The sequence below is a fragment of the Sciurus carolinensis genome, chromosome 2 (assembly GCF_902686445.1).
Source record: "Sciurus carolinensis chromosome 2, mSciCar1.2, whole genome shotgun sequence".
In the NCBI taxonomy this organism is placed as follows: Eukaryota; Metazoa; Chordata; class Mammalia; order Rodentia; family Sciuridae; genus Sciurus; species Sciurus carolinensis.
Genome location: NC_062214.1, coordinates 79970869 through 79987607, shown reverse-complemented (window position 1 = coordinate 79987607; position 16739 = coordinate 79970869). Strand labels below are relative to the sequence as shown.

Here is a 16739-nt window from a genome sequence, read left to right as displayed (position 1 = left end):
AAAAAGACACCCAAATCTCTGACTTAACATAATGAAAAGTTTATTATTTTATTTTTGGTACTGGGGATTGATACCAGGTGATTTAATATTGAGCTACATCCTCAGATCTGTTTAGTTTTTTGAAACAAGGTCTCACTAAATTGCTGAGGCTGGACTTGATCTTGGGATCCTCCTGCTTTAGACTCCTGAGTCGCTGGGATTACAGGAATGTGACACCATACCTGGCTTACTTTTTATCATATTAAGTCCACTGTGGATTCAACTGACCTTCATGTGGCACTGAGTAATCAAGGCCTTTGATCTTGTAGATCTACTGAGGCTCCTCCATGACACCATGGTAGAGGAAATAGGTTGTGACTAGTCCGGGAGTGACATACACTACTTCCTCTCATACTTAACTGGTCAAAACTAGTCATTGCTCACCAAGAAGCAGGCTGGGAAGTATAGTTTCCTTTATGCTACAAAAGATTAGAATAGGTACTGGTAAACACTGGGTGCTACTGCACGGAGCTAACCTGTATCATTTACAATATTATCTCTAGGGCTGGGGTGTAGCTCAGTGGTACAGCGCGAAAGTCCTGTGCTCAATCCTCAGGTCACACACACAAAAAAGAAAAAAGAAAAAAAAAACAACAAAAAAAAACCTAGCCCCAAATTGCAAAACCAGTTCCTACAAGAGCAATTAAAATGTGTCAGATGTACACTCAGCTATATCATGATTCTTTTATTTTTTTAAAAAAGCAATATAAGAATATGCAGCAAGAATAATTTAACAGTTTTGAGAATATTCACTACCCAAATAAAGAAATATATGAGACAAGAAAATGTATAATACAATAAGACCTGTGCTAAAGTCAAGGTTTATCTGCAAAATTAAAAAACAAACAACATAAAAAAGATAAGGACAATCCATTTTTAATCAAAAATGAAAAGGTTTCCAGACAATGTTAAATTCCACTCACCATAATGCTATAGTTTTACATTAAATATAATTACTATCTATACATATGCAAAAATATAAAGTTCTATTTCATACAACAAAACCCTTTACAGAAACCATTTTAAAATTCAATAGAACTTCTCAACATTAACGTGTGAGGTTTAAGTCCTTCTAAAGGTTCCTTTAAAGGTTTTAAAACAAAACACTAAACCTAAAAACACTGTCCTTTCTCTTAGTTCCCAAATTAAATCTAAATAGAACAAAACAAAAATTGATATCTTAGTCACATACTACTTAAATATTAACATTGTTCAGGCATGTCTAAAATCCTCCATTTTTTTCAAGTATGGAAACACAACTCAAATATCCACAATACAGTACCAAGCAGATGGAGTATTTAGAAAAAGATTTTGTGGTCACATGGCATGGTAAATGTTTAATTTCAATATGTTTTGAAATAAATATCAAGTTTTTGTTTTGTTTTTCTTCTAAAAGACCAAAATTATAAACTACATTAGATAATTTTGACTGTGGTAAGACTTAAAAGTGTAAAATACAACATCAATGTTTTATCACAAAAGTAAAGCTGGTAAGAAATTATAAAAGGACCCAATAGTCTACTCAGACACACTCAAGATTAAAGCTCGTCATGATAGAAATAGTCATCATGGAGCTGTCTGCCATAATCTGTGGCTTCACTGGTAAGAAACAAGTCCTGGTTTTCCAGAATCTCTTCTTTAGAGAGCTTTTTATCACCATTCAAATCCATTTCATCAATTAGATGAAGAGCCTTCAAAACAAAGCAAAACAAAAAGGTATCAAATGTAATAAGTAGTTTCAGCAAGATGTTCACATTTTAGTGTGATGTGATTTGTAAACCTATTTAGGTGTGCCAAGTACTCATTAATGTCTAAGTATGTAAAATATTTCATATTTTAATTGTCTATCAACTGTCCCATTATCTCCTTTTTAATTTCTGCTGGGTTCTGCCTCCTCTCCACTCAAATCCAATCCAGGATCCAAACCAGGTTATCTCAAGGTTAAGCAAAATTATTATAATCTACTTTTTGAGCCCCTATAGGTAAATATGAACTATTATTCTATTTACTATATGCTCAGATTAATACATAAGACCACCTTCCTTTATTCCCATCTAGAACAGTTTGATGATTTAATTCAAGGCATGGTGGCACATGCCTGTAGTCCCAGCTGCTCAGGAAGGTGAGTGAAGCAGGACGAGTGCAAGTAGAGGTTAGCCTTGGCAATTCAGCAAGATACTGGTCTCAAAAAGAAGAAAAACAACAAAACCCAGCAATGTATTAATCCTAAATAATCCTATCACTACTTCTTTCTTTTTGTGATTTTTAACTTCCTATCAATAGAACCAATTGTTTGGGGGGGGTCATTATGTGATACTTACCTCCTCTTGCGCAATGCCCTGATTATTGGGTACTACCCAAGACAACAGTTCTTGGGGATCAAGCCTGCCATCATTATCTTTGTCATAATCATTCACGAATCTGTCTTTCTCAACAAGTATCCATTCTGGATCTTCATTTGCAGCTTAATATAAAAAAACAGAAATATACATACACAAGAATATCACATGTATCCAATAAGAAGTTTGGTATATTCCTAGAATAAAGGAAGTGAATTTAAAGTTTACTACATAAAAGAAGCCAAGTTAAACAGAACTACTTAGCTGAAAAGTCCTAAAACAAATACAAATATATAGTAATTTTTCAAAGGTGACACATAAGTCTAAACGACTCATAGTTTTTAAAATGCTGCATAGTAATAAAAACTAGTACTTTCTTTAACTGCTTCTACTTACTCAGATATCTTGTTTTCCCAAATCTGAGTTGGGTAATAGTTTTATGTATGTCATGTGACTATTAAGTTTCTTCTGTTCTTACAAAGTACTCCCCCATGTACTTTTAAAGTGACATTGGAAATAAGTACTGGGCACAGTGGCCCACATCTATAATCCCAGCAGCTCGGGAGGCTGAGACAGGAGGATCTTGAATACAAAGCCAGCCACAGTAAAAGTGAGGCACTAAGCAACTCAGTGAGACCCTATCTCTAAATAAAATACAAAACAGGGCCAGGGATGTGGCTCAGTGGTTGAGTGCCCCTGAGTTCAATCACTGATACCACCCCCTTAAAAAAAAAAAAAAAAAAAGTACAACTGTTGACCAATTTTAAAACTGTGCTGTTTGATACTTTTAAGTAACAATTCTGAAGAAAAGACAGAAAGGAAAAATTCCTCTAATTTCAAATACTTAGTAAGTCACTTTTTAGTCTCAGTATTTATACTATTTTATTAAGATTAACATGAAATGATACAGGATTTTCTTAAAAAAAAAAAAAAAAAAAGAACATGTCAACCTTTACTTCCTTCCCTTTTGGATTGATAATGATATTCTACTAGTTGGAAAGGGAAGAAAAGTGTTAAATAAAAATGAGTAAGATGTATATCAGTTAAGCTATTAAATTCCTTTGTTGAAGTTGTATTATAGTTAACTTAGCAAGGAGGAGAAACCAAGCATAGTTCCTCTTGTTACATTTTCCCTGTCAAAGAAAGTTCTTAGTGATAAAAGATGTCTTCCAATTTCTTTCTTGTTTAATTTCATATTTTCCCCTCTCCTTCCACACTCCTCCAGGTGACTTACTTGGATCCCTCCTGTAATCACCAAGAAATTCTTCTAAACTAACATATCCATCACCATTTTTGTCGTGTTCTTCTAAAGCTTCTTGAATGACGAATTCCTATTACGTGTTCATTAAAAGAAAAAAAAATTAAAATTTTCAATCCCACAACCATCTCAATCAGTCTTAACGTAGAACTTCAGGAATAACCATTTCAGTTACTTTCAAGACAATCTTTCTAAACACTGTAATCCAGGAGAATAAAACCTCAAGTACTAAGTAGTTCTAAATTCAACATTCTTAAGCTTGTGAAACTGTGAAGAACTCTACTTTTTATTCTCCTAAACCACCTCAGCACTAAATGTAGGGTCCCATTTTCTGCACATTCCCCTTCCTCTCAAGAATGCCACCTCTAACCCTGTTTTCTTTAACCACCAGCCCTCCAACCCATAAATAGCCCTGAGAAAACCCTACCTTAGATCTCCTTGTACTTAGCTGTTCTTCCTCCAGATCTGAAATGTGCCAGCCTCCCACAAAACCTCAGCCACATCGCTTCCTCTTCCCTCAGACCCACCTCAAATTGCCCCAAATTCACTCCTCACTCTTATCAAAGCTTCATACCTAACAATCAATCCTCCCTGACCCAAAGGGCGGATCCTTTCCTGTTTAATGACCTGATCAATGGCCAGTTGCTTCAGTACTCCACTCATTACCGTCCCATCCCTTTGTGTCCTTTCCTTATTATGCCAATCCCCACCCTGAACATTAGACCCACATCATTTTCTCCTTCTGCAACCATAAAATCTAAAAAGACACAGAACTATAAACTTAGTCCTTTTAAGTTGATTTCTGCCATTTCACTGGATTCTCCCTACAACTAGGAAATCTTATTTGTTTCCTTAATATTCCCTACCTCAAACCTCTACCTTCACTTTCTTTGAGCTTTGCTGTAATCCTTCCAAAAATTCTCTTGGCAAAGATCCTAGTTTTCCAGATATGATATAAGTCTTCTGAAAATGATTCATATAAACCAGCATGTACTCTCACCTTTATCTACCTATTCTTATGCCTATTCCTCTCATTTTTTTTCTTTCATCTCAGAAGTTGAAGCTCTTGCTAGGGCAAAGCCCTCAGCTGTTTCCTAGGTTCCATATGTTCCCATTTTCTAAGGGCTTTCTTTCTCTCAGTTCCTTCTTCTTCTATGCCTTCTGTGACATTCAAGTCCCCAGGACTTTGCTGTACTCTTTCATTACCATCCTGGTTCTTTTTTCCTGCCTAGTCTCTCATGGGTCACCTCTACTATTCTTACTTCCTCCCTACCTGCTTTCTCCCTCACATCTCTTAATTTGGATTACCTAGTATCACCACTGTAATAAAAATATATTCTCAGAAAAGTCTCCAGGGGTTTAAACTACACTTGTATGAACCAGCACTTATGTACAAGCTGTCCTCCCCACCCCACCCTTTCTGCAACAGGGATCAAACACACAGCTTTCCACATGCTAGGCAAGTGCTCTACCACTGAGCTACAACCCTAGCCCCAAGCTGTCTTTTTTAAATCAAATTTTACAGATTGTATATAGAAAAGTCAGGGATTTTAACCTTCATCATCAAAGGTTACCTTTGTGACTATTATAAAAGTTCAATACTTTAGGGTCATCTGATTCTGAAATCTAGTAAATCAACATTCCTGCTTGTGCTCTCTTCAAAAACAAGATAAAATCTATTTCATCTCACTACCATATCACACTCCAGGGCCATGTCACTTAATACCCATTATTTCATTGATCTTACTGGTCATTCCCCTCTTCAGTCAACTGTTCCTTTCTACAGAGAATCAAGAATCAGCATCCTCTGCCTACTGTTCTAGGATTCAATAAGCTTGCCTCAATTTAATTTTGGCACTTAAATTATGCCCAGCAATGTTCTTAAACTAGGTCATGTATTTTGTGCCAAGTGAGAAATCAGAAGCTTCACAATGTCAAGAAGTAGTACTAATAGCAGTGCCTTGCCACAGAGCTTTTGGAAAAAAGTATACCTGCTGCATTGTTATTCAAGGCCATGATCCATTAAACAAACGGCTACTTCTTCCCTCCCTCAATATCCAGGGAATCAAGTCACAGAGCTGGAGGCTGATGCCATGCAAGAGAACTCAATATAAATGTTCTCTTTTTAAAAGTTACTTGGCACATTACTCTAAACTCCCCAATATAATGGTCTCTACTCTCAATAAGCTTGTTACCACAACTCAATTAAAAATTGTTAAGCTAAAACCTAAACTTTGACAGTTTTGAAGAGCTGGTAGTGGTGCTTCCCACCCCTCCTTTCTTTTTTTGCCCTCACAGTGCAAGGATTGAGCCCTGAGCCTTGTGCATGGCGGGCAAGTGCTCTACCACTGAAATACACCCCCAGCCCAGTACTTTTTTTAGGTATTAAAGGAATGTGAGGACTCATTATGCCTGAATTTGCAAAAACATTAATAGTTACTAGCAGTTGCATCCCCGCCTGCAATGTAAAGGGATCTAAATGTGATGTTTTTCCAGACCAAAAGCTTTCACAAGTGAGGTTTTAAACTACATGAAAATTTCAGCATTAGTAACACTGAAAACTACAAAAGGCTAAGTAAAGCCTTGATGATAACATGGTTATGACCAGGAAAACAGCCAGAGGAAGACTGCTGTTCATAATACCATGTAAAGATTCAAAAAAGCAAAAAAACTCAATCCTCCACCTGCCCCTTCCCCCTAAGCAACCTGATCACCACCAGGAACCCTTTTGACCACTTCTAATCTTATGTGGGGAGAATTCTGGGTCATTTTGGATCTTCTATCTCTTAAAATTCTGGTTATTACACAAATCATTTTAATGACAATATAGGTATATTTTAAAATTTTAGTCACTCAATAACTTAAAATTTTTCTTCCTCAGGCTAAATTATATTGTTATATTGTATACATGTATAAATATGTAACAACAAATCCCACCATTATGTACAACTATAATGCACCAATAAAACATATGGAAATAATTTTTTTCTTCCTTACCGTCATATAATCAACTTCCTCAGGATGTTCAAAAGCAATGAATTCTTCAAGACTCAAACCAGGACCTGAATCCTGGTTAGCTCTTTCAAATCGCTTCTTGTCCTTTAAATGAAGCTTTGAGAATTAAAAAATTTTGAACACATTTAAAGATCCCATTATGATCATAATATCATTAAAAATACTTTGAAAAACTGTAAAATTAAAGTACATTCTCAAATATCATCTCCTCCATCTTTACATCATTCTACTGAAGGTAGGTTGGGCAAATAACAAACATTTATAAGAGGCAACACAGAGACAAGCTCCATAGTCAGACCCAGATCTAAATTCCAACAATGCCACTTACTGGTTGTGGTACTAGTGTAAACTACTTAACCTCTCTGGCTTTCTCATCTATAAAATTGGGGTAAAAATCTCTACTAAGCAATTAGTCTGAGCATCCCTATGATGCAATCAATAAATCTGAAGTATTAAGTATTTTATAAATGGTATTATGCTATATTTTCTATTATTGATAGAAAAACAGATTAAATGATTTGATGGAAGTCAGAAACACAGCTAAAATGTACTGACCTTGGCTCTTCCTTGTTCTTTCCATACTACTATCACCTTTAATAATTAGTGTTAATACTTTTTTGAATGTCCCCAAAGCAACAAATTTACATCATGTGTTAGATATTGGAAGGGCTTTTAAAAAACTGTTTTTGGTTTGTTAAATGATTTTTTAAAAATATGAACATTTTATAAAAGTAGTCCTCTTCTGTTGAGACTCTCACATGATTAGTATTGATAACTAAGTCTATTTTTAACAGGCTCTTTATAATGCTAATTCTGTATATTCAGAAACAAATACACCAAAAGCTTAAATGGGTCTCATCTTGAGGTTAAATAAACACATCTCCTTTTCTATTTTCTCTTCTATCTTCCTTTTTTTTTTTTTTTTTAATAAATTTCTTTTCTCCTTTTAAAGTAAGCTCAAATAGTAAAAACAATTAGGGAGGAGTCTGATATCCATAAATGTTTCAAAGGTAATTCTGTAACCAAGGGTGTTGGAAGTCAAAGGTACTATATTGTTAATCCTGCATGATTTCTATTTTGAGAATTTATGGGAATAGCTTTCCTTTCTAAAAAAAAATGGGCAAGTTTAAAAAAAATTTTCAAAATTTTAGAAGCTTTTAATGTATTTATTTTACCATTAAAAAAATGTTCCAGTTTTCTAGAATAGTAGGTTAGGTAAGGTAGCATTTACCTAAATACTAGTTCTTTTACAATTACTAATATCCTCTGGAGAGGCTCACGTTTTCCCCCAAAGAATCTGCCTTTTAAACATCTAGACTTCACAAGTCAGATACACTAACCCATTTATCACAGAAAAGAAAAAATAATTTGTTTCCAAATAGTTTCTTCTAAGCAAATGTTTCATAATTTTAAATAACTAGGCCAAACAATTTGCATTTTGTGTTCAGGTTTAACGGGGAAAATTAGACAAACAAGAACTTGAGGCTCTTTGTGGAGTCAATCAAATTCTTTTCGAGTAAGTCACTATTCAAAATACCAACTGCTTAGATTCCTTATGAAAGGATCCTTCAATTGGAGCAAAAAGGTCCATGTTTCATCAGAGTGAGCTAAATTTGGCCAAATTTGCCTATGGAAAGAAAGGATCTCTTTCAAGGAGCTGAGATTTCTTTAAAAAAAAAAAAAGAGAGAAAAAGAAAGTAGCTTTTGCTGGTTCACATCTCACAGCCATTTGAGAGTTCCTCATATTAAAGAAGTCAAAACACAAAAAGAGTGCTTTTTCAAATGGCAACATTTTTAAAAAATAACAAAAAAGATGGGTAGTTTCAGAAAACCTCAATATTTTTTTTCCTTCTGTATTAAAATGTCATATTCTAGTAAAGGATAAAAGTGCTACCTATTGTAGTGTAAAGAAACTACCATAATCATTTATTTTTATAGTGCAACAGAATTTATGGAGAACAAAACTGCCACCTTTTGGTAGACTGATGGTTTTACATGAGGAAATATATACTCTGTAATCTTAAAACAAAATTCTTGGTCTTAAAAATTCTGATCAGTCACATGAAGCCTATCTCTTACATCAATTAATATTGCTTATATAATACATATTCAGCAGCTGACTTTAGAAGTTGGAGTAACTGAACTTTTACCAGGACATCTCCAAACTTAACTTATCCTGCTTAAAATTGCTTATTTATAATTGCTCATCATATAACGTGTACTTTTTCAGACATGTGACAGCCTGAAAGGGTCACTACTCCAAGTTGTCTATGTTCTTCATATGGAAATTTAATAAAGTTTGGGTACAAAGTTGATTTTGAATTGAATACTTGGGCACTCTATCACTGAGTGGAGCCCTTTTTATTTTTTCAGACAGGGTCTCACTAAATGGGCCCAGGGTTGGCCTTGAACTAGTGATCCTCTTGCCTCAGCCTCCTGAATCACCGAGATTACGGGCATGTGCCACCATGCCCAGAGATAATGTTTAGTTTTTAAATAGAATTCCATACAGAAAATTTTATTTCATTCAGAAATCCAATTACTTTTTATGATTATTTTTACTTATGGCATAATAATTTAGTTTGTAACTTTGAATGAGACTGATTTGTCTTTTATCCTTTTTTTTATTTTGAATAATGCACATGATGTCTGGGTTCATCTTTACAAGAATTTTTAGGAGGTTAGGTATTATCAAACTCTTTAAAAAATATGATTAGAACTTCATGAAGACAGAGATATATTCCAGGGCTGCCAAACAGGATTTCTACAGCAAAGTATTCATTTTAGGGATGTATCATTTCCCTTAGGCTATTAAGATCCTTCTAATTTTCTAACTCCTCCTTAAAAGGTAGATTTAAATCAACATGTACTGGGTATGCAATGTGGAATAAAGTTTTAGAGGAAGACATCTTTTTTTAATTGGTTCTTTTTAGTTATACATGATAGTAAAGTTCATTTTGATAAAATTGTACATGCATGGAATATATCTTATTTAATTAGGGTCCTAGTTTTGTGGATATACATGATGGTGGGATTCAGTGTGGTGTATTCATACGTGTACATGGGAAAGTTATGTCAGTCTTTCCACTGTCTTTCCTATTCTTATTCCCCCCTCTCTTCTCTTCATTCCCCTTTGTCTAATCCTCTGAACATCTATTCTCTCCACACCCCTCATTGTGGGTCAGCACCCACTTATGAGAGAAAACATTCACCCTTTGGTTTTTTGGGATTGGCTTATTTCACTTAAGACAATGACAGTGTCCAGATCCATCCATTTACTGACAAATGTCATAAAGTAATTATTCTTTATGGCTGAGTAATATTCCATGTGTATATATACCACAATTTCTTTACCCATTCATCTGTTGATGGGCATCTAGGTTGGTTCCATAGCTTAGCTATTATGAACTGTGTAGCTATAAATATTGATGTGGTTGAATCACCATAGTATGCTCATTTTAATCCTTTGGATATATAACAAGGAGTAGATAACTTGGTCAAATGGTGGTTCCATTCCTAGTTTTTTCAGGACTCTCCAGAGGGGCTACACTAATTTGCAGTCCCACCAACAATGTATGAGTGAACCCTTTTCCCACATCCTCACCAACACTGTTACTTGTATTCTTGATAATTGCCATTCAACAACATCCCCCCCACGCTGGGGATTGAACCCAGAACCTTGTGCTTACAAGGCAAGCATTCTACCAACTGAGCTACATCCCTAGCCCAGAACCAAACAACTTTTAAAAGAACTATTCCTAAATAGTTTATATTAATCAGAATGTATCTCTTCAAAGTGAAGACTTTATGTCAACACCATTATACTGCATTTAACTTTTCTATTGTTCCCTGGCAGGGGAGTCAAAAATGCCATGTTTTGATTTTAGAAATGTTCCAGAACTCTAATGATGCTTTTATGATAAGTTAATTCCTAGAGTAAAAGAGAACACCTAGTAGATAAATCCCAAATCTCATTATCACCATTTGATTATTCTTTAATACAACTGGCAGTAAGAAGACTGATTTACACTCTCTTTAGTCTGCAGGAAAATAAACACCCAACTACTGGGAGGAAAAAAAAGAAAAAGATACATTTTCCTCCTAAAAAATGAAATTTTAGCTAATCTAAAGATATTAACAAATGCCTAAATAATTTTTTAAAGTTGAATGATTAACTACAAACTTACATGAATTGTACATGTTTTCTTTAGCAATATTCTTTTAAATCAAAACAGAAATATATACCAGTCCAACTGCTACTATTTATTACTATTTCTCCATATTATTATTATCTTCAATTTAAATGGAGATTATCCCCACTTTTAGAGATGAGGAAACTGAAGCATAAGGAGGTTTAGTAACTTACCCAAAGCTGTACAACGGTTAAGTGGTAGAGCTGGATACAAAGCCAGGCAGACTGGCTCTGAGGCTGGAGCTCTTAACCAGCACACTGGTGGCACATGCATAGCATATGAGTAGTCATTAGCAAAGAAACAACCACCTTGGAGTTAGTAGTGGCCTAGTTCAAGTGGCCAATAGAATTCTAAAATAAATAGCAAGTACAATGATAAATGATGGCCACAATAAAAATTAAAAGATACATATTAAAATGAGATAAGAAACAGAAGAGGCTAAAATGTTTTCCAAGCACCCTGGCATACAGTTTGAAACATACAGTGGTTGATTTATTTTTTTCTTTTCCATATATTAAAAAAAACTATCTTAAAAATTCTACTAAATAACCCTTGAAATAGCAATTTCTCAAATTTATAGTTATTCGTGTTGATATACTTTTTAGTTTGACTTCCAAAAGTCTTAGAAAGTTCCTAATAATTCCTAAATAAAAATTGTCTTACCTCTGCTTGTTTAAGCTTATATTTTAACAAAATAAACCATAAGACATAACACAGTAATACTGAATCTTCAAAAATGAGTTATTTTAAACAGTGTTGTGCTATGTAAAACAGTATTGAGCCAGGTGTGGTGGGGCAAGCGTGTAATCCCAGCAGCTCTGGAGGCTGAGGCAGGAAGACTGCAAGTTCAAAGCTAGTCTCAGCAATTTAGAGAGGCCCTAAGCAACTCAGCGAGACTGTCTTAAAAAAAAAAAAGAAAGAAAGAAAGAAAGGCTAAGGATGTGAGCCAGAGGTTCAATCCCTGGTACCAATCCCTGGGTTCAATCCCCGGTACCAAACAACAATAATACAAACCAGTATTGAGGTTTCTCAAAAAACTAAAAACAGTTAATCCAACAATTCCATTTCTGGGTACATACCCAAAAGAATCAAAAGTAGGATCTAAAAGAGAGATCTGTACATCACATTCACTGCAGCATTAACCAACAGTCAAAAGGTTGAAACAACTTGCGTGTCCACCCACAGACAAAAGGATAAACAAAATTTGGCACATATGTATACAAAAAAGTATTATTTGCTCTTTTTAGGCAGGAAATCCTGACACATGCTACAACACAGATATCCTTGAGGGCATTAAATGAAATTAGCGAGTCACAAAAAGACAAATATCATAGTCAAATTCATAGATAGAAAGTAGAATGGTGATTGCCAGGCATGGGGAGGGGTGGGGTAGGAATGAGGGTTATTGTTTAATAGATATAATGGGTTCAGAGTTGTTTTGCAAGATGCGAAGAATCTGAGAGCCTGGTTGTACAATAAGGTTAACACACTTAACAACATCAAATTATACACTTAAAAATGGTTAAAATGATAAATTTGTTATGTATACTTTACCACAAATATTTTTACAAGTGAGTTATTTCATAATAAAATTTTTACAAGTGAGTTATTTCATATAAAACTGTTTTAAATGGAAATGGGCTGGTATAGCTTTCTTAGTAAATATGATATAAAATTGTTCAATGTTTAAATTTAAAAACTGAGCTACATATTCAAAATACATTAAAAAACCAAATCTGGAAATAACAACAAATAAGTGATGTAGCTAAGTAAAACAGATGCAAGGACAATTTAGGGAGTACAGAGTAAGAGTCCTAATCTGTCTAGAAAGGAAATGATCAAAATGACCACTGAAGTGGAACTGGTGATTGCCCAGAGAACAAGGCAATCCTGTCTAGGACCTCAGGTCCTCTTGGGCTCATTCATGTAGGAAGATAAAGTAAACTGATGTGGATCAAAAGGAACAGCTTGTGCACATGTACTCACCTGCCTAAAGGACTCCTCTTCTGCATCATCCAGAGCAGTGATCTCATCAAAGTCAATCACACGGTCATACATCTGAATGTTATATTCATCCCATGTCACAGTACCATCATTGTTTTTATCATATTCAACAAACTGTTGTTTTGCTTCTTGCATAGCATAATGCTTAAAAGACATCTGAATCCACTGACTGAGTTCACCTATGAGAATTTTCCAGAACACAAGGAATGTTAACAATAACTCTGACAATTAAGAGTGAAGATTTCTCAAAAAAGAAAAAAAGAAAACCTTCAAATGTTTGCAAATACTGAGTGAAAGTAAGTATTGAGAGAAGAAAGAAAGTGAAGAGAGCTGTGTGGAATCTAAGAATATTGTAATATGTGATCTACCCAGAATGCAAGTTCCATAAGTAGAGTTTGGGTTTGTCCCCACCGCCCAAAGCTGTATACACTAAATGCCTAGAAAGTACTTGGTTTACTAAATATTTGTTGAGTAAACTACCAACCGTCTAAAATAGCATTTTACTCTTTATATATTATCCAAAAAATTGCAGACCACTTTGCTAAGTATTACAAATCTCTTAGGAAGCACAAATACTTGAATAACTACCTACTTATTTTAATATGCATAAGAAAAAGTTTTCCATTTGTGAAAGGAATACAAAGTTTTCCTTTAAAACTAATTTTATGTGTATTAAACAAAAATATATTAAGAAAATAGTGGTAAATAAACATGGCCTAAACTGTGAAAAGGCATTCAAGTGACTGAAGTTGGAGAAACACTGTTACAATATATTCCTCTTAAACATGTCAAAAAAAAAAGAAAATTTAGACACTTTATTGGTATTAATTATGATTTATGCCCTTCCTGCAACAGTTGTCTGTTTTAACTTGGTATCTGAAGACTTGGTGGAAAAGTTTCTAAATCTCAAATATCCACTTTCAGATCAACTATTAAAAATCTATTCACAGAGATAATTATTATACTGCATTACGGAAAAGAGGGGGAGATGATGAATATTTGTAAGGAGAGCATAAGAATAACACTTGATTTAAAGGTATCATTTTTTTTTTCATGACTGGTATTCCTCTACTGGTTTGGGAAATGTCGGGTGAATAGAAAAACAAAGACAATCTCTCTCTCTCTCTCTTGAAACTAGATGAGGGCAGAATAATAACTTATGCACCCATGTATTGAACAATTGCCACATATCAGGTCCTCAATGTTGTTGCTATTCTTCAAAACAAAGCAATTACAAGCATTACTATTTCATAGCTGAAGAAACCGAGGTTCAGAAAAGTCCAAGGTCTCAAGCTAATAAGTGGTAGAGTGCAAATTTAAGCTTGTTTGGTTTTGAAGTCTAAACTACTTTTATCAGTACCCCTTAAGAACCTCTGATTTTTTTAAAATTTGTTTTTAGATGGGAGTCTACTTTAATCAGCTACCCCTTAAGAATCTCTGATTTTTTTTTTTAATTTGTTTTTAGATGGGGGTCTCTCAATGTCACTGGGCTAGTCCTAAATCCCTGGGTTCAAGGGATTCTCCTACCTCAGCCTTCCAAGTGGTTGGGACTAAGGGCACATGCCTGGCTAAGAAACTCTACCACTTATAAACCTTAAGAGTCTAGTCCTGGTTCTCAGAGTGCAAATTAACAAAATTGTCTTAAGGGTCCTCAACTAGAATACAGGTTTCCTTAAGCATCCCTAGTGTTTATTTAAAGAGATTATCATGGCATAGTAGAAAGTAAATGAAAGAGGAATCAGAAAAATGGATTTATTCTTCAGTTTTCCCTTAAGGGAGTAGTTTACCTTTTCAAATTTTTGGTTTTTTCCTCCTGTAAAATGAAGATTTGGACTATGTTGCTTCTAACTTTAAGTTTACTACTAAATATTTGAAGATATCTAGGTCCTGAGACATACCACAGTATCCACACCAACTTGTTCTGTGTATATTTTAGCACAACCAAAGATGGACCTATTCTTATGTTGGGCAAGAGTCCAGAAGTTTTGTTATTAAGCAAAAGGAACTAAACCTTAATATTACTAATAGTACTGAGGGCACCAATGTGAGCACTTCTTAATCTTACCAGTCTGCAATTTCTCTCCTGCAACTTCATTCCTTGGATGCTGAGCAACATTTAAATGAGCAGTATAGCCAAACAGCAAGCTTAGTCACAGTAATAACCTAAAATTTTTTGAGGATCAACTTGAAATGCTGATAGGGTTCATCACGTGAATTAAACAATGGGGAGCAACAGTTGCACAACAATTTATTTAGGATATTCTTTTAAGTCTGTGAATTTCATTTCTGACTAGAGAATCTACCTAAGAGCACTCAGATTTTTAAAAACTTTTTAAAATTGAGGATATTAAAAACTGAATTAAGAGAATAATACTTGGATTCTAGTCCTGCTTAGCTCTTTATTTTAAAAAGGCCCTTACTCCTCTGGATTTTAATGTCTACAAAGAGGTGGACAAGGCAATTCTAAGGCCCCTACCAGCTACACCATTTTGTTATAATGTCATCATAAACATAATCCACATGCAACAGGTCTTTTCCTCCTAGAATTTAACAAATGCACATATCAAAAGAGTAATAAATCATTTAATGTCGTAAGATTTTGGGGCCTATTTCTCTACAATGGATCATACTGCAGACAGTGACAAAAAATGATATGTGGAAAAGGTATGTCTAAAGATATGACTTGCACATACCGTATGGAGTGAATGATGTTTGTATATTACTGGGGAAAGCACTAAGTTTTACTTGGTACCCCACCTTTCAGGCATTAAACCTATTTCCCATGTCACTGTACCTCTCTTAACTTGCTGGAATACTAACAATCTACCAACAGATATTCCTGCTTAAAATATTCATCTCCTACAAAGGAATTTCTCCATTGTTGGTCTTGTAGAACCGTCCTTACTTTCGGTGAGAAAGCCATCTGAATCCGAGTCAATTTTCTTTATGATCGACTGCAGTCTTTTCTGCTGCTCTTCGTGGCCAAGTTTAACATACTCATCGACGTCTTCCTTTGAGGGGAAGCGATACACAGGAGGACCAAGATTTACTATCAATGGGACATAATGGAGGAGAATAGGGCTATTAGATGCCTCCCTTGACTAAGGGTTTTGGGAGACCCACATCTGCTCGCCAAGGCCCCAGCCCCCTCTACCATCCCCTCTACCATCCTTAGTGATTCTGCCCCATGTCTGAAGGTTGGAAGGGATCTGGCCTTTGGGCCCGATAAGTTCCTCAGGCTTTACAGGCCTCGGGGTCCCCCAGAGAGCAAGCGAGGCCCGCCCGGCCCCCATTGTCAGGCCGGCCTTCCCAGGCCTTGCCTAGCTGCCCGGCTTTGTCCCGGGACAAAGCCCGCGGCGGCACTGGTGCGAGGCCCCGGCCTCCCAACCCCCAGCCTGGTCGCCTCACCTGGACGCCCAGCAGCGCCTCGCGGTCGTAGTCGGCGCGGTGCTCGCCCTGCGGGTAGTGCAGCTCCTCTGCCTTGCCGGCGCCGGCCACCGCGGCGCACAGCAGCAGCAGTACCAGCGCCACGGGCCTCGGGCCCAGCCGCATCGCGCCGGCCCGCCGAGGACACCCAGAGACCAGAGGAGGAAGGCAGGCGGGGCCCAGGCCGGCGGCGGCGCCCCGCAGGCGGCCACGGGAGGACGGCGCCGTGTATGTGGGGGTGGGGGGCACCGGACGTGGAGAGGGCGGCGGTGGCCCGCTGCTCCAGCAGCAAACCCTTCTGCCCAAGGTTCAGACGACAACTGTGTTGCGGAGGCGCGCCAGGCCCAAACCTATATGGCTGCGGCGGGAGGGCGGGGCGCCATCCCGCGCCGATGATTGGACCATGGGGCACTGGGGGCGGGCCCGCGCGATGTGGCGGCCGCAGTAGTCCACAAGCACTAGGAG

At 36.4% G+C, this 16739-nt stretch overlaps 1 protein-coding gene across 2 annotated transcripts; it reads right to left on the bottom strand.

Moving 5' to 3' along the window:
• Positions 1-712: 712 nt before the first annotated feature.
• Positions 713-16547, bottom strand: Rcn2 (reticulocalbin 2). 2 transcript variants are annotated; one of them, XM_047541180.1, is made up of 7 exons: positions 16257-16547; positions 15754-15859; positions 12831-13027; positions 6634-6735; positions 3613-3709; positions 2361-2503; positions 713-1730 (listed from the first exon to the last, which is right to left on the bottom strand). In XM_047541180.1, the coding sequence occupies exons 1-7, from the start codon at positions 16398-16400 to the stop codon at positions 1578-1580; spliced, it is 942 nt and encodes a 313-aa protein (XP_047397136.1). In that variant the 5' UTR covers positions 16401-16547; the 3' UTR covers positions 713-1577. The 2 variants fall into 2 exon arrangements, with proteins under 2 accessions (XP_047397136.1, XP_047397135.1); XM_047541179.1 differs by having other exon boundaries at positions 715-1730; positions 6634-6747.
• Positions 16548-16739: the final 192 nt, after the last annotated feature.

Bases quoted from the DNA above. Each gene is read 5' to 3' on its own strand.
- Rcn2 (XM_047541179.1), bottom strand. From the start codon at position 16,400: ATGCGGCTGGGCCCGAGGCCCGTGGCGCTGGTACTGCTGCTGCTGTGC. The intron at 13,028-15,753 runs GTAAGGACGGTT...AAATTCTCATAG, and splicing joins AGATGGCTTTCTCACCGAAA to GTGAACTCAGTCAGTGGATT. The intron at 2,504-3,612 runs GTAAGTCACCTG...TTTTATATTAAG, and splicing joins TGATTACAGGAGGGATCCAA to CTGCAAATGAAGATCCAGAA.